Source organism: Purpureocillium lilacinum (assembly GCF_023168085.1).
Source record: "Purpureocillium lilacinum CBS 284.36 DNA, scaffold_8, whole genome shotgun sequence".
In the NCBI taxonomy this organism is placed as follows: Eukaryota; Fungi; Ascomycota; class Sordariomycetes; order Hypocreales; family Ophiocordycipitaceae; genus Purpureocillium; species Purpureocillium lilacinum.
Window position 1 is genome coordinate 2,857,195 of NW_027072118.1, and position 24,875 is coordinate 2,882,069.

At 60.0% G+C, this 24,875-nt stretch overlaps 11 protein-coding genes and 1 non-coding gene across 12 annotated transcripts; 7 read left to right on the plus strand and 5 right to left on the minus strand.

Moving 5' to 3' along the window:
• Window positions 1-314: 314 nt before the first annotated feature.
• Window positions 315-1,531, plus strand: PLICBS_010592 (succinate--CoA ligase [ADP-forming] subunit alpha, mitochondrial; the record flags this gene model as incomplete). Its single annotated transcript, XM_018326275.2, has 5 exons — window positions 315-478; window positions 535-563; window positions 611-737; window positions 794-882; window positions 942-1,531. 5 exons carry the CDS (start codon window positions 315-317, stop codon window positions 1,529-1,531), a joined length of 999 nt encoding a protein of 332 aa, XP_018174592.1.
• A 1,754-nt stretch (window positions 1,532-3,285) lies between these two features.
• Window positions 3,286-4,128, minus strand: PLICBS_010593 (uncharacterized protein; the record flags this gene model as incomplete). Its single annotated transcript, XM_018326274.2, has 3 exons — window positions 3,286-3,460; window positions 3,522-3,802; window positions 3,868-4,128. The coding sequence occupies 3 exons, from the start codon at window positions 4,126-4,128 to the stop codon at window positions 3,286-3,288; spliced, it is 717 nt and encodes a 238-aa protein (XP_018174591.2).
• Window positions 4,129-5,231: 1,103 nt separating this feature from the next.
• PLICBS_010594 (ATPase of 26S proteasome regulatory subunit 4) lies at window positions 5,232-6,751 on the plus strand (the record flags this gene model as incomplete). The annotated part of the gene is made up of 4 exons (XM_018326273.2): window positions 5,232-5,234; window positions 5,280-5,336; window positions 5,388-6,194; window positions 6,245-6,751. The coding sequence occupies 4 exons, from the start codon at window positions 5,232-5,234 to the stop codon at window positions 6,749-6,751; spliced, it is 1,374 nt and encodes a 457-aa protein (XP_018174590.1).
• Window positions 6,752-6,912: 161 nt separating this feature from the next.
• Window positions 6,913-7,529, minus strand: PLICBS_010595 (uncharacterized protein; the record flags this gene model as incomplete). The annotated part of the gene is made up of 2 exons (XM_018326272.2): window positions 6,913-7,248; window positions 7,308-7,529. 2 exons carry the CDS (start codon window positions 7,527-7,529, stop codon window positions 6,913-6,915), a joined length of 558 nt encoding a protein of 185 aa, XP_018174589.1.
• Window positions 7,530-10,281: 2,752 nt separating this feature from the next.
• PLICBS_010596 lies at window positions 10,282-10,388 on the minus strand. The gene has a single exon. It is a non-coding gene; the product is annotated as a tRNA-Met (tRNA).
• A 1,036-nt stretch (window positions 10,389-11,424) lies between these two features.
• PLICBS_010597 (uncharacterized protein) lies at window positions 11,425-12,586 on the plus strand (the record flags this gene model as incomplete). Its single annotated transcript, XM_018326269.2, has 2 exons — window positions 11,425-11,734; window positions 11,802-12,586. 2 exons carry the CDS (start codon window positions 11,425-11,427, stop codon window positions 12,584-12,586), a joined length of 1,095 nt encoding a protein of 364 aa, XP_018174586.1.
• Window positions 12,587-13,454: 868 nt separating this feature from the next.
• PLICBS_010598 (uncharacterized protein) lies at window positions 13,455-14,618 on the plus strand (the record flags this gene model as incomplete). The annotated part of the gene is made up of 1 exon (XM_018326268.1): window positions 13,455-14,618. The coding sequence occupies one exon, from the start codon at window positions 13,455-13,457 to the stop codon at window positions 14,616-14,618; it is 1,164 nt and encodes a 387-aa protein (XP_018174585.1).
• A 42-nt stretch (window positions 14,619-14,660) lies between these two features.
• On the minus strand, window positions 14,661-16,444 carry PLICBS_010599 (uncharacterized protein; the record flags this gene model as incomplete). Its single annotated transcript, XM_018326267.2, has 4 exons — window positions 14,661-14,909; window positions 14,958-15,062; window positions 15,116-16,308; window positions 16,381-16,444. The coding sequence occupies 4 exons, from the start codon at window positions 16,442-16,444 to the stop codon at window positions 14,661-14,663; spliced, it is 1,611 nt and encodes a 536-aa protein (XP_018174584.2).
• Window positions 16,445-17,297: 853 nt separating this feature from the next.
• Window positions 17,298-18,856, plus strand: PLICBS_010600 (uncharacterized protein; the record flags this gene model as incomplete). Its single annotated transcript, XM_018326266.2, has 2 exons — window positions 17,298-17,885; window positions 17,963-18,856. 2 exons carry the CDS (start codon window positions 17,298-17,300, stop codon window positions 18,854-18,856), a joined length of 1,482 nt encoding a protein of 493 aa, XP_018174583.2.
• A 1,311-nt stretch (window positions 18,857-20,167) lies between these two features.
• On the plus strand, window positions 20,168-22,191 carry PLICBS_010601 (uncharacterized protein; the record flags this gene model as incomplete). Its single annotated transcript, XM_018326265.2, has 6 exons — window positions 20,168-20,201; window positions 20,248-20,408; window positions 20,453-20,483; window positions 20,533-20,821; window positions 20,885-22,058; window positions 22,117-22,191. 6 exons carry the CDS (start codon window positions 20,168-20,170, stop codon window positions 22,189-22,191), a joined length of 1,764 nt encoding a protein of 587 aa, XP_018174582.2.
• A 418-nt stretch (window positions 22,192-22,609) lies between these two features.
• PLICBS_010602 (uncharacterized protein) lies at window positions 22,610-23,349 on the plus strand (the record flags this gene model as incomplete). Its single annotated transcript, XM_065601960.1, has 2 exons — window positions 22,610-22,614; window positions 22,857-23,349. 2 exons carry the CDS (start codon window positions 22,610-22,612, stop codon window positions 23,347-23,349), a joined length of 498 nt encoding a protein of 165 aa, XP_065458032.1.
• Window positions 23,350-23,587: 238 nt separating this feature from the next.
• On the minus strand, window positions 23,588-24,720 carry PLICBS_010603 (uncharacterized protein; the record flags this gene model as incomplete). The annotated part of the gene is made up of 3 exons (XM_018326264.2): window positions 23,588-24,182; window positions 24,231-24,535; window positions 24,595-24,720. 3 exons carry the CDS (start codon window positions 24,718-24,720, stop codon window positions 23,588-23,590), a joined length of 1,026 nt encoding a protein of 341 aa, XP_018174581.2.
• Window positions 24,721-24,875: the final 155 nt, after the last annotated feature.

A 24,875-nucleotide genomic window follows, 5' to 3' on the forward strand; every position in this document is an offset into this window, starting at 1 on the left:
ACCAGCAGGCTGCAAATTTGCGGCCAAGTGAAGGTACGTACCCACCTCAGCGCCGTCCCGGCAAGCCAAGGTCAGGCAGGCCGTCGGTGAAGCGGCCTAGCCGATAATTGCCTTAGCAGTCGAGTCCAGCGCCAGAGCATGGCCCGTGGTGTCGGAAAAAGACAGCTGCCGTGTCCGAGAGAACCCGAGTCGTCGCCAAAGCTCTCGTTTTCGCGCACCAAGCTCCGGCATCAGCTCTCCAACCCTGCTCTCCGGTCAACGCTGCATCGCGGCGTCTCGAGTCGACAATCTCCCCTCTCCCCCTCCCACTCGCAATGCAGGCTCTTCCCAGGACGGCGGCGCGCTCGGCCGCGCTGCGTCAGGCCGCCCGTCGCGCCTACAGCTCCTCCAACACCCCCTACGCCAGCACGATCGAGAACCTGCGCATCAACGGCGACACCAAGGTCATCTTCCAGGGCTTCACCGGCAAGCAGGGAACGTACGTGCCCTGGATCCTGACTCTTTGCGGACACGCGGCGGTGCTGACGAGACCAGCTTCCACGCCCAGCAGGCCATTGAATACGGTATGAACAAGTGTTGAAATTCTCTTGGACGCCGCTGACCTCTCCAGGAACTAAGGTTGTCGGCGGTACGAACCCCAAGAAAGCCGGCCAGACGCATTTGAACCTGCCCGTCTTCAAGGACGTCTCCGAGGCCGTCAAGGAGACGGGCGCCACCGCCACGGCCCTCTTTGTCCCGTACGAAAGCACCCTGCCTTCCACGATGCCCGCGATTCCCGGCTGACATGACAAAGCCCACCCCTGGCCGCTGCCGGCATCGAGGAGGCCCTCCAGGCTGAGATTCCCCTCGTCGTTTGCATTACCGAGGGCATTCCGCAACACGGTTCGTGGCCGGACCCCCCGTTCCTCCAAATCCGCGCGCTCGCTCACACCTTCGTCCAGACATGGTACGCATCACGTCGATGCTCAAGTCGCAGAACAAGACCCGTCTGGTCGGTCCCAACTGCCCCGGCATCATCGCCCCCGGCCAGTGCAAGATCGGCATCATGCCCGGCTTCATCCACAAGCGCGGCCGTATCGGCATCGTCTCTCGCTCCGGCACCCTGACCTACGAGGCCGTCAACCAGACCACGCAGGTCGGCCTGGGCCAGTCGCTCGTTGTCGGCATCGGCGGTGACCCCTTCAACGGCACCAACTTCATCGACTGCCTCAAGGTATTCACCGAGGACCCTGAGACGGACGGCATCATCATGATTGGCGAGATTGGCGGCTCCGCCGAGGAGGAAGCTGCCGAGTTCCTCAAGCAGGCTAACACGGTCGGCGGCGGCAAGCCCGTCGTCTCCTTCATTGCCGGCATCTCGGCTCCTCCGGGCCGCCGCATGGGTCACGCTGGCGCCATCGTCTCTGGTGGCAAGGGTGGTGCCGAATCCAAGATAAGCGCTCTCGAGGCCGCCGGCGTCATCGTCGAGCGTTCGCCTGCCAAGCTCGGAGATGCTCTGGCACAGGAGTTTTTCCGTCGGGACCTTTGGTAATTTAGTGGGTGAAGAGGTCGAGGCTCGAGTGTTGCGGCGATGGCCGCCGACGGACATGGTCGCTGATTTTTGTTCCATTATCATACCGTAAGATAGAGTGGCAACATGCCGAATGTACCAAGTCGATCCGCGCAGTCGGGTAGTGCGTCTTATGAGCGTCAAGGCGCCCCGCCAAGTTCAATTCTCAAACGGCGCTGCGAGGCAAGGACTTGAGCAACCGGCGTGAGACACCGGTGACCGTTGCTACTGTGGATGCTTCACGCATCAGACAAGGCACTGGCCTGTGTCTATGGGTTTCGACGAGAGACCACTGTAATTTATTCGTAACATTCCCAAGGTAACTGATGCTCAACATACTCGTCCAAAAGTCATCCCGATCGTGGCGTCTCATTGTTATACAACCGCTGGCCACTTTGCCCGTCCATTCCTACTTGCCACTATGCGCTTTCTTAGGCGCTGTGCTCGTTGCACCACAACCCTATTTTCGCTTTGTGGCGCATTGTTGCTTCGTTTGTTAGCGTCTCCGTTATCCAGGCGAGCAGTCGCTGGCGAACTTACAAAAAACGACCCATACACCATTCTGCATTCAAGGCCAGGGCAGCAAGGGTCCTGGAGGTTCCCATCAGGTTAGAGGATATCATGGGGCAGGCTTTGCCTAAGAAGCGTCCTTACATTTTTGCAATGGTCTCCCTTCTTCTACAACAGTGCCACTCGCGTCAATAACCATCCAATCTTGGTGCATTTGCAATTCAGCATACCTTGCATTTCTCTCCGTCTGCTTTCTGATCGGCCATGGCCAGGCCAGCGACGAGCAGGAGCGCGAGGGTGAACTTCATGTTGACTGAGAGGACAGACAAGACTTACTGCGTAAAGTTGGGCTTCGAGGCGCTGGGGATCTGTGGCATCTGGTCCTATATGTAAAGAAGGAGCTCCCTCAAACTCCTAGCAATTTCTCACACTGTTGTTGAAACCGTCTGTACATAATTGAGACTCTGGAGCTTGTGGTGCGATACCCAGCGTTGGCCTGGTACGGTCCTGTGCCACGTTTGCATAGTACAGTCTCTGACCCGGCCGGATGCAATGTGAGAGCACAGGACCAGTGCCATGGTCAGCGATAGGATTTTGTTACAAACAAGCTCGGATCTGATACATGCCGGGCGTGAGCGCCAGGCCATACTCCGACCAACATGACGAACGGCGACTCGGATGGGGGCGCATTCAGGTACGAACGCATGCGTTTCAGAATATCTGCACACGTCACCCTTCTGCAGTCCCGTTGTACAGAACATCACGTCATCGTAAACAGCGGAAGGTGATACAGCTTATAACAATATACACCCTTTGACTCCCGTCGAGGGAGTTGACTGTCTGATCCAACTCTTACTGCTGGGTGTCGTGAGTAACCGCTTCTGATGTCATGAATGAGCAGACCTGCCCTTGCGTCGTGGCTCTTCCGATATGGCTCGCGACTTTCCGCATATCGCGGTCACAAGAAGGAATGCGGCCCCCGCAAAGCAAAGGCTGTACAGGTGCAAGTGACGGTGCGGCACTCGGATGCCACCGCCAAGTCTTAAAACATCGCTGCCTACTTGGTGCTCGTGGAAACTCTGCGAATTAAACCCTGTTGAACGCGCGAACCCCAACACCTCAGCCAGAAGACTGCCCGAAACAAGGAAACGAAACAAACCAAAAATACGCGCAAAGAACTCCGCGATGATGATGCTCCTCCCAATGCATGTTCGTTACATGGACGCTCATTGCTCACCCAGCAGACGGGCTGTGATGTCGCCCATATAGGCCTCTTCCAGCACGTAATCTCGCCCGTTATTGCGATCGATACCGAAATAATGGAAAGCGTCGATTACTGCGTCGACATCGAAGCCCATGTTGACGAAGCGGTCAACCAGGTCCTTGTTGTAGCCGTTGTATCTGCGCCACGGTCAGCGTGCGAGCTCGTCGGTCGTTACACGTCGGCCAGCCCGAGACCTACCGAGTTGAATCGCTGGCGTTCTGGACCGGCTGATTCGCGTGCTTCGTGAGCCACTTGCTGAGGTCAAAGGCCTGACGGTTGGCGCCGGCAAAGCGGACGGCCCAGTCCTGGGCGACGCGGGCGAACCGCTCCGGGTTATCCATCATCATGCCTGCGACCTCGGCGTCCTGCGGGTCCTTGGGATTGGGCGCCTCGAGCAGCATGCGCAGCGAGAGGAGCGCCGTCTTGATGGTCTGGACGGGCGACCACCCGCTGCCCAGCGTGTCGAGGCAGATGGCGCCCTGCACAAGTTTTTGAGTCAGCCGCGAGCCTGGTGCGGTGTCGGGTCGGGGAGAGGCCGGCGCACCGTCTGACTGCTGACGTTGGGGTGCCAGATCTTGGTCTCAAACTTCATGATCGGCGACTTGAACGGGTACGTGTCGGGAATCTGGATGTCGATGTCGTACGTTGCGCTCGCATACGGCGTGTCCGGGGGCGCGGGGATGACACCCTTGAGGTGCTTGAGAGTTACGCCGTCGGCGGGCGCTGCGTACACGCCGGAGCTATCTCGGTCGGCTTGGATGTCGGCCAGCTCCTTGGCGATGCGGCGGTCCCGGCTGCTCGTCATGGCGCGGGTGGTTGGTACGTATGGTCGGCTTGGTATCGGTACTGCACGGGCGGCGTGAGGCGTGGGCAAGGTCGCGGGGAGACGAGGACGAGTACGAGGCGCGGGCGACTAGGTCGAGCGGGCGGACGCTATGGCGGCTTTGAGGAAAACTACCTGAGGCTGGGCTGGAGGGGCTGATGGATGGAGCTCGTACACCAGTGCGGGAAGGACGCTGCAAGGAAAACGACGTCAGTGGGCGGAAAGCTCAAGGGTGCAGTGTGGGCGCGGGCGCTAAATATAGGCTGACCGGCATGCCGACAGCGAGCGCATCATCCCCCCTCGACATGCCTCGCGAGTCACTGCAACGCCAAAGCGACGGTGCTTAACTTCTGTCTGTGATGTAGGGCCGCCAGTAGATGCTTGGTACAAAGAGTGCCATGTCAGGCAATGCCAACTGCTCGTATCTACAAAGTAATGATGTCAACTCAGATTGGTCTACCCAGTGCGTGCCCACGTGTAGTGGTATGGAACGAGCACCAAGAGTGACACAATCACGAGGCCTAAGTGCGGCCGTGCACAGAGCATCAGGAAGCTGGAGCCACCCCGATAGCATTGCTGAAATCACTGCTTAGTACAGCATGCCACCGGAGAGACGTCAGTTCTAAGACCACTCAGTCAATGAGTCGACGGAGCTTCGCTCGCTGACCCTGGTGAGCCCCTGCAGGGTAGGTGATCAACTTGCCGCGGCGAAATGTGCGACGCGTGCGCAAAACCAAACAAGCATATTGCAGGTATATATTTCAGCAGAGCGGCCCGAGAAGCGTCACTTTATCAGTTCGACCCTCAATCGATGCACCGCGGACGTTGCAATCTTTCCTGCGCAAGCAGCAAGCTGGGCGCGTAGAGATCATCACGTGACTAGCAAGCACGTGACCCAGAGCTGCGTGTTCCCTGGCGCCTGATCGCGAGGCGGCCATTCATCATCAACCACCAAGCCCAGAGTCGTCACAACACCTCGGCATCCATCACAACGACCCAGATCATCCGCCGAGCTGCGATCAAGCTGTATCCTACCGCAACCAGCTCTCTTGTAATTACACGAGCTCCTAGAGCTTGACGCCAAGATGGTAAGTCCGGAGTGCTTGCCTTGGAAGCCTAGCTGACCATAGCAGGGTCAAGGCCAATCTGGCATGGGAGGCGGCGACGGCCGCGACGACAAGGACAAGAAGGTACGCGCACTGGATCTTTCCCCTACGCAGACTTGATCTAATATTTCGCAGAAGGATAAACCCAAGTACGAACCCCCCCCTCGGCCGACGACGCGGGTCGGCCGCAAGAAGAGAAAGGCCGGCGGCACCAGCGCCGCGGCCAAGCTCCCTGCCGTCTATCCCACGAGCCGGTGCAAGCTCCGACTGCTCCGGATGCAGCGGATCCACGATCACCTTCTGCTCGAGGAGGAGTACGTCGAGAACCAAGAGCGCCTGCGCAAGGCCAAGGCCGCCAAGGAGGGTCAGACCGCCGGCCCCGACGCCGACGTCGACCGGTTAGCCGACGAGCGCGGCCGCGTGGACGATATGCGTGGCAGCCCGATGGGCGTGGGCACCCTCGAGGAGCTCATTGACGACGACCACGCCATCGTCAGCAGCACCACGGGGCCCGAGTACTACGTGAGCATCATGAGCTTCGTCGACAAGGACCTACTTGAGCCTGGCGCGAGCGTGCTCCTGCACCACAAGAGCGTCAGCATCGTCGGCGTCCTGACGGACGACACGGACCCCATTGTCAGCGTCATGAAGCTTGACAAGGCGCCCACCGAGTCGTACGCGGACATTGGCGGCCTGGAGCAGCAGATCCAGGAAGTAAGGGAGTCGGTGGAGCTACCCCTGCTGCACCCGGAGCTGTACGAGGAGATGGGCATCAAGCCGCCAAAAGGCGTCATTCTCTACGGCGCCCCCGGCACCGGCAAGACGCTGCTGGCCAAGGCCGTCGCGAACCAGACGTCAGCCACGTTCCTGCGCATCGTCGGCAGCGAGTTGATCCAGAAGTATCTGGGAGACGGCCCGCGGCTGGTGCGACAGCTTTTTCAGGTATGTGCGACGCACAGACTCTGAAGACACAGGCAAACTGACTCGCTTAGGTTGCCGGCGAAAACGCGCCGTCCATCGTCTTCATCGACGAGATCGACGCTATTGGCACAAAGCGCTACGATTCAACTTCTGGTGGCGAGCGCGAGGTGCAGCGGACCATGCTCGAGCTCCTCAACCAGCTGGACGGCTTCGACGACCGCGGCGACGTTAAGGTCATCATGGCGACCAACAAGATCGACACACTAGATCCCGCGCTGATCCGACCGGGCCGCATCGACCGAAAGATTCTGTTCGAGAACCCCGACCAGAACACGAAGCGCAAGATTTTCAACTTGCACACGTCGAAGATGAACCTCAGCGAGGACGTGGACCTGGAGGAATTCATCTCGCAAAAGGACGACCTGTCCGGCGCCGACATCAAGGCCATCTGCTCCGAGGCGGGTATGCTTGCCCTGCGCGAGCGCCGCATGCGCGTGCAGATGGCCGACTTTAGGTCTGCCAGGGAGCGGGTGCTGCGGACCAAGCAGGAGGGTGAGCCAGAGGGTCTGTATCTGTAGTGTACAGTGTAGGACGAAGACAGCTGCTCGGCTGTGCGTGGCCCAGATAGGCACAGCAGGGTAATGAGATGTATTATCACTAGAATTAAGAGGTCTGCGGCCATCGCCGACGGTCAGCCCAGCTGGTTCCATGTCATGAATCGTGAAAGCCTCCAAGTCTATTAGTGCATAGTCTCCACCTTGCCACCGAAGTCGTCTTCCCCCTTCACGTCGACGCGCTTGCCCGGTGCTTGAGCTTGCACGCCGCTAACGACCGCGGGTGCGTGGCTGTAGAGGAAGCGAGCGACGACGAAGGCGGCGAGAGCCCAAGCCCAGACCAATGCGGCAACAGACGACGTGAGAAGTAGTGTCGGCACGAGGATGAACAGGGCGACCCCCATCCAGAAGAGCGTGAAGAGGAGGCCTGCCGCCAGGGCGAAACCGGCCGCCGACGCACAGAAGAGTGCGAAGAGAATCAGCGGCAGGAAGGAGAAGCAGACCTGCACGACAAGAAACGACTGCGAAGCGTTAGTTCACCGTCGACGGACTCCGAGAGGCGCGTGGGGGTTGGTCGTACGAATAGCATGGGTCGCGACGACGCGAGTGCCGAAGCCGCGTCATACGCATGGCGGCGCGAGGACGGCGGCACGACGCGGTCGAGGGAGCGCTGGGCGAGGGAGTAGGCGCCTGCAACTTGATCGCCGATGGTGACCTTGACGGCGGGCGCGACGGCCGAGGGCGAGCCATCGCCGGTGCGTTGCTGGGCGTCGTGGCCCTGCTCCTGTGTAGCAGCGGGCATGGCGTGCAGCGGTGGTGGAGCCGGCAGCTGTCGCAGGCGGGTCGCTTATCTGGCTGGGCGTAACGGTAGGCAGGTCTGGCAGCGCTAGGTGAGATCACAGACGAGGAAGCGGTGATGCGAGATGCAATGTGACGGGGTGCGCATGAGCGGACGAATAGGCCAGGGTCAGAATGTGGTGTGGTGAGGTCGAATTAAGGTGCCCAGCGTGGCATCTTGGCCGCGTGACAGTGACGCAGACGACTGCGCGGGAAGGGGCGGTCGCCACAACGACGCCGGGGTCACTTATATGAACCGAATTGCGCGAGCCCACCCATCAAGGCAGCAACGCACCGAACCCGCGATTTTCACGCGACAGGAGGCGACTGTTAACTGAGCGCATCGCCGTCGTCCCACGGTCCTCTGGTGAGTCAAATAGGCGTAGATAATATTTAACTCGTGGGTTTGTATTATGTATCACATCTGGGTCGACCATCGACGCTGGCCGCCGCAAAACTGCTGGTCCCAGACTCCCAAGCGAGCCTGATGACTTCACGTTCGCCTGTGCTTGGCAACATAATCTACAAAGTAGGCGCAGGAATTTGATATTAAACTCCACAGTCGAGACTATCCGCAGCATTGAGACAAGAGTAGTGCTACTTGTAGAACCGTCCTACGATCCTGCGTGTTTTCTCGGCCGCGCCTTACCCCCATGCAGCGCCAGCGATTTTACTACGCAGGCATGGGACGGCAGCGGCGCGCTGCCTATGTCTATCAGTACTGTCGTTACTATCGTGACTGTCGTTGCTGTCGTTATTGCTGCTGTTGCTGCTGCGGGCTCTACAGCTGTCAGAAGTTCGTTCTACGAACCTGGAATAGCAGTACTCATTGAGACAAGGCGCTGCACGTGTGGGGAGAAGTTGCAGCGTGGCATTGAACTACATGTAGCTACGTGCATGCAGTGAGGTCGTCCACTTTCCATATGCCCCGAACATGCAGATGGTACTAGACAATTACCCAGCTGAAGAGCTCACTGAGATACCGTGGTAGTAGGGCCTGGGGCTGGGTGGCGGGCGGCGAAACATTCCGCGGAGTTCTTGTAACCCTTCTTTTTATACAACCCGGCTACGTTACAGAAGGTGTGCGTCCCGTTACAAGGCTCATCTTGATCGGCGTTGAATCCGCAGTCGAAACCGGTGCCAGTAATGTAATAGCTGAGGAGACCACCGCACTCTTCCTTCGGCTGGTGATCCGCAAAGCACTCGGCTTCCGTGTTGTAAAGCTTTTCTCTGGGAGTCTTGCACTGAAAGTCGGTCCCTCGGCACTCTTCGGAATCCGAGTTCTTTGCAGTGCAGTAATTGGCAGGGCAGCGCCATGGCTTGGATGGAGCCGGGTTGGGCTCGTGGTCGGCAAAGCACTTGGCGGCCTCTGCCTCGGGGAGCGAGCCGCAGTGCACCATGGTGCCTTGGCACTTCTCTAGTCCTCTCTCCGCGGGAGGGCAGCGCACGGCAGGGTTCAGCCATGGCATCTTTGCCTCGCGGGGGAGCACGGGGCCTTCCGCAGGGTGTTCCACCACGGGGTCGGTATGGTTGTGAGGTCTGGCGACCGCGAGGGCTGCAAGTACAAGTAGAGCAATGGCATACATTGTTGCGGCGGAATCGAACAGATTATCGATGGTTGAGATGGCTAGTTTCGTGTTGAATAGCTTTAAAACTGATCACAGGTGATGCTCTCTTGCTGAGTGTAGGTGTCTGCATCACCGGGTTAGCGTGGCCCTTTTATAGACTCGCATGCGCATGTTGAGGACATTCTTGGAAGGCAGTCGACTGCCAGGTTAGCGGGCCGGCATTACTGCACCGGGGCCTGAAGGCGTATTAACTCTAGGAGAGTTTCGCGGATCGTACCATTATGCTTCACTGAACTCAAAGCCAACAATGCATTTGTAAATCTCTTATGCTATTATATTGACTGATACTCCGCAGGTTGACTTCGCTAGACTTGTATGGCCTCACTTCAGCTTGAACGAAGATTCAGCCAGGTTGGTGTGGAGGGCACAGGTGGCAATATTCTGCGAGCGGACAATGTTCTGTTCAGCAAGATATAAACGCCATTTGCCGGAGCTTTTCCCACGTTCAAGCTGGCTGAGCAACACCCCAATAGGCGTTCGCTGGGTAGCACCAGATAACGGGCTGGCAGACCTTTGGCGAAAGGTATGCCCTCAAAGGTGGCGCAGATGGAGAAGAGGGTTTCATGTAACGCTGTCTCTCCAGGGATGCGCTGGCTCACCTGTGCGACAATCGGCGCTTATATGTGGACGTCTGCGATGAATTAGGATTGCTCATTTGAAGGAAAGAGGGGGCATAACGTGCCTTTCACGACCTCTTCGGGCTTCATTGCATGCCGAGAGAAACTGTGCGACCCAACCACTCAGTTAGAGGGGAGGCAAAATCCATAGCGCCCGCACAATCCGGTTTTCGTGGGCCATCCATCGTAGCCAGAAATGCTTCAATTTCTTCTTGATTGAGAGGATCTTTGCGCCAGCCTTTACGCAGGAAAGTTAAAGCATCGGCGACAATTGGCGGTCTCGAAGACGCATTGCGTTGAGATTCGCTCAGATCACCAACATACGCGAAAAAACAGACATCCCAGAAGCCTGAAGAGCAGGACTGCCGCAGCGAGGATAAAAAGGAAACACTACACACAGAGAGCGAGGCAGCGGAGAAAGTCTCATCCAGTCCCAGATCTATGTCTGTAGTCGGACGGGACAAAAAGAGATTGTCCTCGGTGAGACTCGAACTCACGACCTTTGGATGGCCCAGAGTAAATCTGATCACACATATGGATGTATGAGACCAACGCTCTAACCAACTGAGCCACGAAGACTTTGCTTTGTTGGGTGGATGGTGGGTTATTAGTAACTATTTGGTTGTAATCCACCCTTGAGCCGTACAGGGTGACCGGGATTCGTCGGCCAGACGCCCCTTGTCACGCCCCACCCAACTGAGGACCAACGCAAAGCACGGTCACATTTCTGGCCTTCGGTTCCCTTTCTGATAACGTATGTGGCCGAATAACACTTCGTCGATGGGCACTATGCAGGCGAACACGGGACAGTGCACGTCAGCAACGTGGATGAGGAGCTCCCGCCTGCTCGAAAGCAAGCATGGCAACCCGTAAACGGCCAAACAATCTGGGACATCATCCAGCGCCCCAGGGTGAGCGAGAATTGTGGGTGGTCAAGCCACATGAGCTTCGAGGCATGAGTACGAGCACGTAGATGAACTGGTACATACTTTGGTTACCTAGGTATACCGTAGCTACGTACAAGGAAGGTTGTCTGGGGGCCCGCAGCTTACCCCGTCACGGACCGGAGCGTTGAGCGTCTAACGGTGACTAGCAGCACCAGGCTCGCTCCTGCCTGAATGATTGCGCGTTCCTGCGGATTACATAACACTCGTTGGCGCCAAGCTCGCTCTCGGCCTTCGCGTGGCGTCGCGGGGCGAGACTCGCATTCGCCAGCTCGCTTTCGGTCGCTGGCGACGAGTGTGTTTCACAGTGACTGACGGGCCCGTGGCAGCGTTTCCCACAGCGCACCACCAGACGCGAATCTCCTGCGCCACGGCGGCCGCGAACGCGCTGTGCCTCTTCAGGCTCCGCTGACGACGGAGGGCCGCCTCTACACCCGGAGCTGCGTGCGCATCGCGACGTGGAAGCGAGACCCGAGCGCGCCGGCGGCGTGATGGAGCTCTGCGAGAGCCTTCGACATATAAGATGTCGGGGCATCGTGTCGAGATGAACAGCAGCACTTGCAAGCACCACCATCAGCTCAACCACCCCAAGCACTACCAACCTTCCTGAGTAGCTTCACCGGCGACAACTTCCAGGCCCCAACCCGATCGACCTGCCAGCAAACGACGAAATGACTGCCTACCCCGTCTACGACGAGCAGGCCGCGCAGGCCCAGCCTCCGGCTTACACGCCCTCGCAGCGCCCCACGCCGAGCTCGACCTTCAACGCCAACACAGACCACTTCCAGGCCGGCAACGCGGGTCCAGCCCCGGCTCCGGCCAAGCAGCCCTCGGCCTTCAACCGCAAGTTCCACAGCATCACCAGCAAGGCCGGGTGGCCGCTGAACAAGGCCGCCAACGTCATTGGCGCCGAGGGCTGGTGGCCCACGAGCATGGAGAAGGAGTGCAGCAAGGCGGCCCGCATCCTCCACTCCTTTACCAGTGAGTGCCCTGCTCGTCCTTTAAACGCCCTGGAATTACAAACCGAAAGTCTAATACGCATGTTCAGGTCTCGGCGCGCCTCAGCCTCCGCGGGCCGACGGCCCCATGCATCCCACCGGCATCACCAAAAAGTCCATGGTCAAAATCCCCGACGCGGTGCTCCGTGAGTGCGCCGGCCTCGCCATCTTCAACGTGATCCGCGCGGGCGCCTTCCACGGTTCCCTGGCCGCCGGCTCGGGCGTCGTCGTGGCCCGGCGCGCCGACGGCACCTGGTCGCCGCCGTCGTCCTTTGTCGTGTCGACGGTGGGCGCGGGCTTCATGCTGGGCCTCGACGTCTACGACTGCGTGTGCGTGCTCAACACGCCGGCACAGGTCGGCGCCTTCACCAACCCGCGCGTGTCGCTCGGCGGCGAGGCGTCCATCGCCGTCGGGCCCGTGGGCACGGGCGGCAGCGTCGACGCCGCGCTCTCCAAGACGGTGCGCCCCATGTGGAGCTACATGAAGAGCCGTGGGCTGTGGGCTGGCGTGCAGATCGACGGTACTATCATTGTGAGCCGCGGCGACGCCAACAGCGTCTTCTACAACGAGCGCGGCATCACCGCCAAGAAGATCCTCCGCGGCGACGTCGCCTGGCCCGTGCAGGCCCGGCCGCTCTTCGAGGTGCTGCGCGCCATCGAAGGTCGCCCGGACGTCGACCACACCGTCGTCCAGGAGGTCGGCCGCATGGCCACACCCGGCGACACGGTCCTTGACGAGAAGCGAGGCGAGACACAAGTCCAGGTTGAGCACCGTGAGCGCGAGGATGAGACCCTTCTGGACGAGAAGGAGAGGCTGGCACGGGCGGGATATTAATTTTTGAACCTCATGTTGTTAATGGTATAGGACCAAGGCGTTTGAGTCTCATTTGTGTCTGGCGATAGAGTGTACGATGGTACTCATTGGTTTGGATGGCAAGTTTAGCATGGCATTAGTTATCAGTTACGAAGTACGACCTCTTACTTTGCTTTATTCTGCGTTGCCGCCTGCGTTATTCATCGTGAAAGCACTGCGCCGACAGCCGGCAAGGCGCTCCGTCGCATCCTGGGCGAACCCATGGAACGGCATCATGTTGCTGTGCGGGCCCAACGACCATCGGAGTCGGCGCCGGAGTCGGACTTGGGCCAGGCACCCCGCACCCGCGCTGGAACTGGACCTGGACCTGGACCTGGACCTGGAGACCTGGACCTGGACCTGGACCTGCACCTCATGCTGCATGCCCAACGCTGGTACCCAGCATTGGATCACGCCAGGCCACCACGACGGTGCGATGAGCTCCTCGCCCGGGGCAACCATCTCGCAGCCAGCGAAAAGAAGGTCTTGCGACCGCTGCCATGCCGTGAAGGAGAGGTGCCGCTGGGCCGACCCCAGCTGTTGCGAGAGATGCCGTCGGCTAGGGTCCGAGTGTAAGACAAATCGGCCGGCGGGCAGGGCTGGCAGGAAGCCTCGCCTCGCCTCGGGAAACCGCATATCGCTGCGTCGGCCCAGTCTGCCGGGCCGCGGAGGCGCGCCTTTGTCTGCGGGTTCGCCGTCACCGCCGCCGCCGCCTCAAACCCGACCCCCTTCCGCAAAAGGCTCCGACGACGAGACGTCGCATCAGGAAGCCATTGCGACAAGCCCACGGTCACTACCAACAGCTGCAGCTGCAGCTACAGACCGTGGCCATGGCCTCCAGATACGGCACATGTCCCAATTTCCCGACCTCAGCCGTCTCGAGATGCACTTCCTCGACGTCATGCTGCACAAGCAGATCGAGGTGGACAAGTATCTCATCGGGCCCAGCTTCCGCGACCAGCATCTCCAGGCCTTTGCGAGCCACCTCACCGCCGGCATGCCCCTTCTCAGGGATGCCTTCATCGCCTGCGCGTCCCTCCTCGTCGGCAACCAGAGCCTGCGGCAGCTCGCCCGCGGCCAGCAGATCGGGTTCAGGCGCGCGGCCGCCGCCATCGGGTCGCTTCGCGTGTCTCGCGTCGACCGCGACGACGACCTGTCCACGGTGCTCATACTAGGAGTCGCCGTCGTCACGTTTGCCCTGCACCACTCCGGCACGCCACTCGCGCTGTGCAGCTTCATCCTCGGCATAGCCAAGGCCATGTACGAGCGGGACCGCGCCCTGCCGCGGAGGATGGGGTCCGACTGCGCCGCCTTCCTGGTGTGCCTACTTGGGACGGAGATGGAGGAGTGCCTCATGCGATGCCGGGTGCCGACCTTGAGGGTCTGGGAGGGCGACATGGACCACCTGGTCGACCGCTTCATCGGCATCTCGGCGCCGCTTTTGACGCACTTTCACGATCTGTGCGTACTGGGCTATCGAATACGCGAGTCTGGCTGCCGTGAGCGCGGCGACCCCCCGGGCGACGCCCTCCTGAATGACTTGGCGAGAACTCGGAGCATATTGGCCAACTGGCGGCCAACCGTCTCCGCCGCGAAGCTTGGCACATACTCTGAAATCGAAGCGAGCATGATGATCGCGCAGTCCAAGGTGCTGCAGCTGACTGCTCTACTCGTTGCGCACCGTCTACGGCATCCGTTTGGTAACGACGAAGGGGCGCTCGCCATGTCGCGGACTGTCCTGCACGAGCTCGACGCGGTGGTCCAGAGGACAGGCCGCTCCATACCATTTGCCGACTTGGCGTTCCTGGTGGCCGGATTTGAACTTACAGAGGCCCAAGAGAGGAACGCGGCTCTGGAAAGCTCGTACCTTATCGTCGACTTTTCGCCGCACGTACGCGACGAAGAGGCCGCTTGGCTCGTCTCCTTCTGGGCAGCCAGAGATGTCGCCGACCATCACATATACTGGGACAACATAGAGAGTTTTCTCGGAGGCACAATTACTACTCAAACATGATTTCGCTATTGCCGCAACGCAAGAGCCCGAAGCACATGGCTGTCAGACATCGCGGCGTGTCGGCTGGCGGCGCGCCATCTCCATATACGACCTCGCCGTCGCGATTCTCGCTTTCTTGCCCCAGACGAGCAACGCCACGGGCAAGAGCAGGATGACGAAGCTGAGCACCCCGATGAGGATATGCAGGTCGCGCAACCCCATTGCCGAGACCCATGGCGTCAGGGCGAACAGGACCACCACGGAGATGGCGTTGCGCGTAAACACGACACCCACCAATGCATTCCCGATAATCTGAACGGCCGTTAGCGTGGTAGGCAGTACGAGGAAAGGGAGCCATACATCGTGGTAGCAGTCCATGGCGTAGGAAAGGGCGCTGTCGCCGGCGACAATGAGACCGAAGCCGAAGATGCCGAACCCGACGGCGAGAAGCGGCCACGGAGCTTCCTGGGAAGCGTCAGCACTGGAGGGTCAACTTAGCACGTTTGATGGTCACCTACGTATGCAAGACCCAGCCCAAACATCAATATGCCAGCCGGAGTGACAAGGGCCGCCGGGAGGGCAATCCACAGCCGCATTTCGGGCTCATAGATGCCTCCATTGCGTCTCGACAGCCAGATGATGGACTTGTCGTTGAGATATCCTCCGATGATGATGCCAGGAATAGAGCCGACGAAAGGCGCCACATTCATGAGGCCGACGCCGGCTGCAGAGAAATTATATGGCGGCTCGAAAAGATACGTCGCCTGGATGCTGATCAAGACGGCGAACCAGGCAAGAAGGCTGCCGTACGTGATGGCTGTGTACGCGATGGCCGGGAAGCGGAAGAGCAGCACCACGGGGTTGTACATGTCAAAGAGGATGGAGCCGCCGGTGGGCGTCAGCAGGGCAAGCCGCTCACGGTACGAGCGCATAGGGATCGACGGATCCAGGTGGCTCATCGACTGCGTGTGCACGAGCTCGCCGTCCTTGTTGTCGCTGTGCAGTTTCTTGAGGCCATCGCTGGGACCGTCCGCGTCCCGCGGCGGAGCTGGAGCCGACTGGCCATGGATAACGCTGACGTACTTGGACTCCTCGAAGAAGAAGAGGATGAGGACCAGGTTCACGCCAAAGAGGATGACGCACCACCACCACATCCAACGCCAGCCCTGGTTCTCGACAATGTACCCCGAGGCGACGGGGCCGAGGTAGGCGCCGGTAAAGGTGGCCAGCAGGTACCAGCCGTTCATGGCGGCATGATTGTGAACAAAGAAGATATCTGCAATGGTGATCTGCACAATGGTCTCGGAGATGGCACCGCCAAGGCCGGATATCAGGTTGCTCCCAACGAGGTCGCCAGTGGTCTGCGTGACGGCGAACCAGATGCACGATACGAGCTGCAGCACGGTGCTGAAGATGTACACGGGGCGGCGGCCGTATTTCTGCACCAGGGGCACGAAGAAGACGCAGCCGACGGCAAGCCCGGCGTAGTTGATGGCGGCAGCGGCATTGAGTAGGCTGATGGAGAAGCCCAACTCGTCCTGGTACTGCTGCCAGGCAGTGAAGCCGATGTCGAGCTGAACAAAGGTGAGGAGGACGTAGAGGGAGACGAGAACAAAGTTGATCGTCTTGCGAGTGGCGGACCAGTTCAAGGGGTCGTTGGGGTCGGACGTCGGCTTGGGATGCAGGACAACCTTGTCCGTTGAGCGATGCACTGCGGAAACATGGTCAGGCTTCGGGATCTAGGGCCTAGGAGAAACCAATATGGATCGTGCTGAGAGCTTACAATCCTCGAGCGTAACTGTTCCCGGAGCCCAGAAGGTCTCATCTCGCTCCGTGGCCGGTTCCATCTGTGGCAGCCTCTGTTGACGGAAGCAAGGTAAAGAGTTATAGGAAAAGACGTTCAAGATTTGCACAAGAGAGCAGGTATCTGCCTGAGACACAAGCACAACAGACCCGGTGCAACCTCTTGGCGTCGATAGGCCGAGCGGCGACGACTTATAAGCTCGCCGTCGAGACACACATAACACCGGTAACATAGTAACAGCGCAACGGCCTCCTCTTGTCGAGCCCCAGCAGCCGGATGGATGTCTGCCATATCCGGGGACGATTGGCTCAGTCGCCGCCGCTCAGGGACCGCGCTCCCTGCCTCCGATTTCGCGGGGAAGCGTGTGTGGCGTGCCGGCTCTCCCCCGCAAGCCATCGCCGGCGCGATTTCCCCCTTGTCCACCCATCCCCGGCACGGAGAGGCCAATCACACCTGTTCAAATGCTCCGGCTTGGCCCCACCTTTGGGTCCTGTTGGTGTCTCGCCAGCGAGCCGTTGGCGATGAAACTCGGCTGGCAATCTTTCGTCGAACGCGGGGGCGGGTCGCGACCGAGCAGTAGCTCCAGTTGACGCGGCTGCCTTCCATTCGTATCATGATTGCTGTGATCAATATCCTTGGCTTGTTCCGGACGAATGGCTGTGCTATCGAGGCGGCCGCCGTCGCTCGGGCCCCGAGGGCGCCGGTTCGACCCTGCTTGTACTTGGTGTGACGCCCTCGTATCGGCATATCTAGAGGGATAACGTATAAAAGGAACGCGCGAGGGTTCGCGTATTATCGTGCTCTTACCTCGGGACGACCCAGCAGATAACGTTCAACCGCATAGAGCAGCTCAGCTCAGCCAGCTATCGGCTGCCACCCCTTCTGTCCAAGTCACCATGGCAATCTCTCCCAGCCTCGTCGAGGAGCTCCTGGCCCAGACCAAGGCCGATCCCCAGCTCCCGCGCGCCAACCCGACCACGTCGTTTTGGCAGATGCCGCCGCACCCCAGCATGTCGACCGTGCAGTCGGCCGAGCTGCCCGCGGCCGTCGACGTGGCCATCATAGGCTCTGGGGTGACGGGCTGCAGCGTGGCCAAACACTATCTGGAGCACCCCGGGTCTGGGTCCGGGTCCGTCGCCGTCCTCGAGGCCCGGAACCTCACCAGCGGCGCCACCGGCCGCAACGGCGGCCTCCTGACCAACCATGTGCCCGGCGACTACCGCCTGCTGAGCGAGCGCTTCGGCGACGACGAGGCCGTCAAGATTGCCCGCTTCGCCAACCGGACCCTCGAGAAGATGCACGCCCTCGGCAACTCGTCCGACGAGTTCCGCGAGGCCAGCGTCGTGCGTCGCCTGCTCGACGTCATCTGCTTCGACGACGAGCCCTCCTTCACCCACGCCAGGGAATCGTTTAAACTGTACGAGGAGCATGTCCCGGAGGACCGCGGCAAGACGCGGTTCCTAACAGCCGACGAGGCCGCCTCGGTAGGCTGCCCATGAGCTTCACCATGTCCGCCGCACGACCGTCACTTAGCAGAAGCTGACAATTCGTGTGTGAACAGACGTACCAGGTGGTGGCCAAGGCCGGTGCCATTGCCTTCCCCAACGGCGCCTTCTGGCCCTACCGCCTCATCACCAGGGTCTGGGCGCAGCTGTACGAGCAACACCGGTCGCGCCTCTCCATCGATACCAACACGCCCGTCACGGCCGTCACGCACGACCCGAGCCATGCGACGCACCCGTACGTCCTCGACACCCCCCGCGGCGCCGTCAGGGCGGGCAGGGTCGTGCACGCGACCAACGGCTACACCGGCCACCTGCTGCCCGCGCTGCGAGGCAGGATCTTTCCGCTCCGCGGCACCATGTCGACGCAGGTCGCGCCGCCCGAATTTGGCCGCCGCGGCCACGAGGTGTCGTGGAGCATGGTCAACTCGGGCGTCTTCGACGCCGCTACCGACGTCCTCGAGGTGGGCCTGTACTACTCGAACCAGAATCCCAATACGGGCGACATTTTCATCGGCGGCGAGAAGGTCAAGCTCAACGAGCTGCTCGTCAGCGACGACACCGAGGTGCGCGCGCCCTGCCGCGACAACATCGCCAATGTCCTGCCGCGGTACCACACGCGCGGGTGGGCCGACGGTCAGGCGCCCGAGGTGAAAAAGGTCTGGTCGGGCATCATGGGCTTCACGGCGGACCGCCTGCCCCTCATCGGGCGGCTGCCCCAGAGCACGACGCGCCGTGGCGGCGACGGAGAGTGGATCGCGGCCGGCTTCAACGGCTTCGGCATGCCGCTGTGCTGGTCGAGCGGCGAGGCCGTCGCCCGCCTCATGCTGGGCGACGACGACGTCAACGAGTTCCTGCCGGACGTCTTCCTCGCGACAGAGGCGCGGCTCGAAGACGAGGCGCGCATGGCCACTCGGACAGCCCTGGAACTGCTCCTGAGCGGGCACCCATAGTCTCGTAGTAGCGACTTGGACTGTCTAGCTTTTGTACGAATGCAAGCGATACCGTGCTTCGCTTGACATCCCCCCCGTGGCGTGATGTGCATTGCGAGGGATTCCGCGCATGCGCCCTTGTCTTCCGCCTCGAGCGACGTGCATGCCTGAGCCTGCACGCCCCATGGCTGCTCGTTGGTGGGCTCGGCTCGGCGTCAATAGCTGTAGCGGGTTGATTCCACACGAGGTGACAAACCAGCGGACTCGAAAGATACGAATGCACTCGTAATTAGCCTTCTCAGAAACGATTGCGCTCGTCATTTGATACGTAAAGGCTGTTGGCTTGCGGCGGTACGAGGTTGAGCATTTGTTGGTTGCGCTCTACCTTGCTCTTTCCACTCATCTCGACAACGACAGGCGTGGCGACAGCCAGGACGAGCCTCGGGCTATCAACCCTCAAGACACGGAATGTTGCATGTGTGAGGGGCAGGAAAATGCCCAAAGGTGGCCTGACAGCCCTTTGCATACATTTGTGGACACCCACCACCTCGACAAATCTTCAGCCTAAAGAAACCGTCAGCGGGAGAGGCGGCCGTGGACTGGGTCGCCCCGTACGGCCGCCGCAGAAGCCGCTCTCCTTGTTGGCTGGCAGAGGCAGGGTCTGCGCCGTGGCATGCATGCATGGCGACGGCTGAGGTCTTTCGGACCGTAGAGGTTGGACCGCAGACCAGGGCACAGCACGCCGAGGAGGTCAGTCAACCAACAAGCTGTGACAGAAGCAACACGGCTGTATTACCGACAGGATGGCAGAGGGTCGGCCCGTGGCCCAACGGCGCCGCCCGTTGTAACGCCGCCTTCTTATCGAGCTGCGCCAGCGCCGTTGCCCGTGGGCTCCAGAAACATGGCACTGGATGCGTGCATGAGCCCGCGTCTGTAGCGCGGCGCGGGTCCAGACTCCACACCCTCAACTGCTGCTCTCATCGTGCGCTCTCGTGAAGCTGACGCACATCTCGTGGTAGCCGACGGGCTAGGGGACTCAGGCCGTGGTCCCAGGCCGTCCACGTGTACTTGCTACGGGGCGCCAACCCACGGAGGAGGCCGGACTTGGCCGCCCCGGCGAGATACCATGGTAGCCGATGGGCCCGCCGCGACCACCCTCTCTGGTGGGTATCTGAGCAACTAAAGCAATGCCCCAGCGAGATGGTGCCCGAGATGATGGGCATGGTGGTTTTGCATCCGGCCGTGTTTGTTCTCTGTTTCTCTGCAGGCTCTGGGTTCGACTCCTGACCCCAAGGCCGTGGCTCGTCACCAACGCTGCAACTGAACGGCTCCATGGAAAACGTCAAGATTGCAGTCGTCGGCCTTGGTACGCACCCGTGACGCTTTTCGATGTGACTGTTAACCAATGGTAGGCCCCGCCGGGCTGACTGCCATCAAGGCGCTGCGGGAGGAGGGCTTCAACGTCGTCGGCTTCGAACGGCGAGATCGAGTCGGCGGCCTGTGGTCGTACAGTTCTGACCCTTCGCACACGTCGGTGATCCAAAACACCGTTTCCAACATTAGCAAGTTTGTTGTGAGTTGTCCCCCTGAACTCCCGCAACCTCGCTGACTCTTTAGTCCGGCTTCAGCGATTTCCCTGTTCCGAAAGGTGCGTTTGACGGCGACACGACATCCTGTGCCCCTTTTGACGACATCAGAATACCCCCCCTACATGACCGGTTCGCACGTTGCAGAGTACTTTCAAGCGTACGCGAGGCATTTTCAGCTCGAGCAGCATATCCGATTTCGAACGACGGTGCGGAGGGTGCTCCGAGACAAGCTGGACTCCGGGTGGAATGTCCAGGTCTCGGGCCCCGACGGCGAGTCGACTCTACATTTTGACAAGGTCGTCTTTGGCAATGGCTGCGAGACGGTGCCCAAGTGGCCGCCGATGCCGGGCAAGGAAAAGTTTAAAGGCACGGTCCTCCACGGCCAAAGCTATCGCAAGTATGCTAGCCCTGCCACCTTCCACATGCGTCAACGAAACACACATCGTGACTAATGACTCAGGGCCGACCAATTCGCTGGGAAGCGAGTGCTAGTTGTCGGCATCGGTAACACGGCATGCGAAGTGTCACTCAGCCTTGCCGGTCATGTGTCCACGTTGTACCAGTCCTACCGCCGCGGGCGAATCATAGTCTCGCGATATCTCGATGACGGTGTCCCGACCGACAGCACCATCCCGTGGCCGGTGCTCCGACTCAAGTACCTGCTTGATTACAGCCTCCCGTGGCTGACCGTCCCGCTCGTTGACAGGTTCATGCAGGGCAAGATGATCAGCGACGCCGCACGCGAGGACCCCACGGAACCGGGCCTCTCGGCGCGGGCCCGCCGGAAGCGCGCCGAGAAAAAGATTACCGAGGACTGGCGCCTGGTACCGTGCCCGAGCATGGCGCACGAGCATCCAGCCGTGCAGGAGCACTTCATCCCCGCGCTATACGAGGGGCGTATAACACCCGTCCCTGGGTTCAAGGCATTTACGGGCGACGACCGGGTGCTGCTAGATGATGGAAAAGAGATCGAGGTGGACGCCGTCATATTCTGCACGGGCTATTCGCTGGACTTTAGCGTCATGCCAGAGCTGGAGATGGACGGCGCGTGCGACCTGCCGCTGGTGACCGCGGACGAAGCGCAGTCCGACACCCACGTCCCGCACTTGCCGCGCCTGCACCGCATGCTCTTCCCTCCGCGATGGGCTTCGTCGGCTGCGTTTCTGAGCTGGATCGCACCTCAGGAAGCTGTGTGGTGCACGTGCGAGCTGGCGTCGACGGCCGTGGCGCAGGTATGGGCGGCAGAGTCGGCCCGGGAACTCCGGCGGGACCAGGCACCGGCCGGATACCGGAAGCCGGCGCTGCTGCCGTCTGCGGCGGAAATGAACGCCGAAGTCGACGAGTACCACGCGTGGTGGCGTAGGGAGTGGGCGAAGGAACCCTCAGTGCGACCTGGCTACGTCCGTGCGCACACATTCTACCGCGCCATGCATGAATTGGCAGGCACCGGCATGTACGACAACATTGACCACCTGTTCGCCTTGCGCGGATGGCGGCTATGGTGGCAGGACAGGGATCTGTACAAGTGGCTGTCCAAAGGCCCCATGAACAGCTACGGGTGGCGCGTATTTGAGACGAACCCCAAGGGTATTCCTGGCTGCGGGAGGCGGGCCCTACCCGAGGCGAGGAAGAACGTCGAAGAGGCGGCAAGTAAAGAACCCCTCGTACAGTCGAGCCATGCTGACCGTTCAGTACGAACTATACCAGAGGTACAAGCAGGACATGAAGGACGGCGGAATGCGGAAAAAAGTCATGCCTGATGATTGAAGGGACTCGTGAGAGAGATATCTGGTTCTGGCGTCCCAAAGAGGAAATATTCTCGGCGATGTGGGGCCGGTTCGGGGCCCGGCTCGAGGACGCTTGCAAGCCGAGCCGCGCGGACATTGGCATGGCGTCACCCAGGCGAACAGACCGAGCAGCATCTTCACTCAATTAGCGTCATAGCCTATAGAAGAACAGCATTGAACAACTGACAGCCTCGGTCCACGACAGCCGCCAATCTCCCGTGTCGCTCCGAAGGATTCAGCTGCTGCTGACGCTGTGGGTTCCGGTGGGCCGATGACCTCATGCTGCGGAAAGGCCACCGAGTTGAAGCTGTCGTGAAGGACTCAGATCCATCTGTGGTGCCTGTTCCGTCACGAGACAGCTGCTTGGAAGGGAGATCTTGCCATTTAGGTCCTCAGCCATGTCGTTGGATTCGTCGTATGCCAGCGACGTCTACTTTGGCAATCGATCCGCGCCGACTTGTTTGCTCAGAACGGACAAGTACTGTAGGGCCTGATGAACGCCTACAGCTGACAGGCGCTGGTGATGTCACCACAACACCAGCCTATGGGTCACACTTGTTGCGACTTGACCAGTATAAATAGAAGAGAGTCGACCTCAATGTTCAACTTATAGCAGCAACAGCAACAACCCCTGCTCACCAACAGACTCAATATGCCCTCTCTCCGATCCATTCTCCTAGGCTTCGCTGCCATGTCCTCCGCCTCCCTCGCCAAGGAGAAGCTCCAAGTCGTCTGGTCCTCGGGCCATTTCTCGACGATTGCCGGCCCCAATGGCGGCAACGAGTTCGGCCACGACTCTGGCTTCGCCATCACAAATGACAAGGGCCAGAGCTACTTCGACTCGGCATATCCCGCCGACCACGCTCCATGCTACAACACCGGCGACGGACGCGAATTCAAGGTCATGAGCTCCTGCTGGAAAGAGCCTCGGTCCTTCAAGTGCAAGAGCAACTTTGGAGGGAACCCCGAGAGCTGCGAGGTGTTTGACAGCGTCGGAAACAGCCTCGCCAAGGGAAAGGGGAACACAGACACAAAGTTCATCGGCATTGCCCTGACCCAGTCTTCGTCGTGCGGCGTCAACTTTGAGCTTGAAGCCGATGAGCATTGCGACGACAAGGCGGAATGGAGGATTGTTTAAAGCGAGCGAGTATGTGGCACTAGCACGGATAAATCGAAGCTTTGATGCCATTGGGTTGCAGAAATGGCTCATCGTGTATGTAAAGCTGCAGGCTGAGCGATTCGCTGTGGAGAGGCGTCGACTGTGGCTGCTCATTGCTTATGCTCATAGTTGCCGGCAAGATAGTAATGTTCTCATTTGCTGCTCAACTAATGTATACGGTTCGAAGGAGTCAGATCTTGTTGTAGCTGCCCCCATGTCACACAGCGTCGCCCCTTGCCCTGAGTGAAGCCTGGTCACTGTCGGCCACGACGTTGCTGGACGCCTGCGGGAGCCACTCCCTCCTCGTCCCCCAGCCGGCACTCCGCGTCCACGTTTCGGCTGCGCGATCTACATCACCGTCGTATGTAAAAGCCTCAGTTGGCACCAGCGGAATGTGGTTGAATCGCCAGTCCCAGACAGCGGCGTACGTCGCGCGGTACGATGCGAGCGCCATGACGGCTCCGATCAAGGACCCGGCGACAATATCCCACCAGTTGTGCGCTGCGTCAATAGTGAGAGAGCAAGAAATCAGGCATGCCATCAAGAGAGGCAGTATCGTGAGCAGCAACTTGTAAAACGCCGGGCGATGGTCTGCCCAGACCTTGAGCTTCGCGTTCAACCAGAGGAAGAGGAAGCCGAAACCAGCAAAGGCCGCGGTAGAGTGGCCGCTGGGGAACGCTGTGATGGCCGTCTTGAGCCTCTCGGCGTCAGTTTCGGTGCAGATCTCGGTCGTGTACATGATGCGCTGGAAGCCGACGGCGTTGAGCCCTGTGAGGTTGTGCCGTGGCGCCAGGTTCAGATCGGGCTTGCAGCTAGATTCGGTTAGTTGCCATCCGTGGTCGCGACAAACCAAGACCTACACGTCTAGGAAATACGGACGAAACCCGCCACAGAGTTGTTTGAGAACGACCTGGAACAGAGATCCGAGGATGACGGCCCAGACAGAGCCCATGATGGCAGCGCTCGCGTCCCACGCGGACCGAATCCAAATCTGCGCCAGGATGTACACGGCAATGGGACCTCCAATGGATGCCAGCCCAGACGCCCACGAGGGGATGATCCAGCCCCCCCGGTAGGGATAGGCCCAGTCGGGATACACCACATCGCCGCTGCTATTGAGCGTGACGGGGAATGTGCGCGTCAGCGGGACCGGGGAGTAGTAGACCTGTGTTTGGCGGGAGTCAGCGTGCATCAGGAAAGTATGGGCGAAAAAGGGAGACAGACAGCGAGGGCAACCGCACCGACTGACAGCATCCAGAGACAGTCGGCCCAGTTGAGATCAATCCACTGCCGCACAAACGATTTGGTCGCAGCGACGCGGTCATTGTCGCTGGTGCTGGCCGGAGGCATTGTGGGCTGTTCCTAGGTCGCGGGCTTGCTGCCTTCCATGGCCCGATTGCTAAGAGGGTAGACTGTGATCCAAAAGGTAATGAATGATGCGCCGTGGACGCACGGTGAATTGCAGGAAGCGAGTTGAGCTGCGCGGCTCAACCGCTGAATCGGGC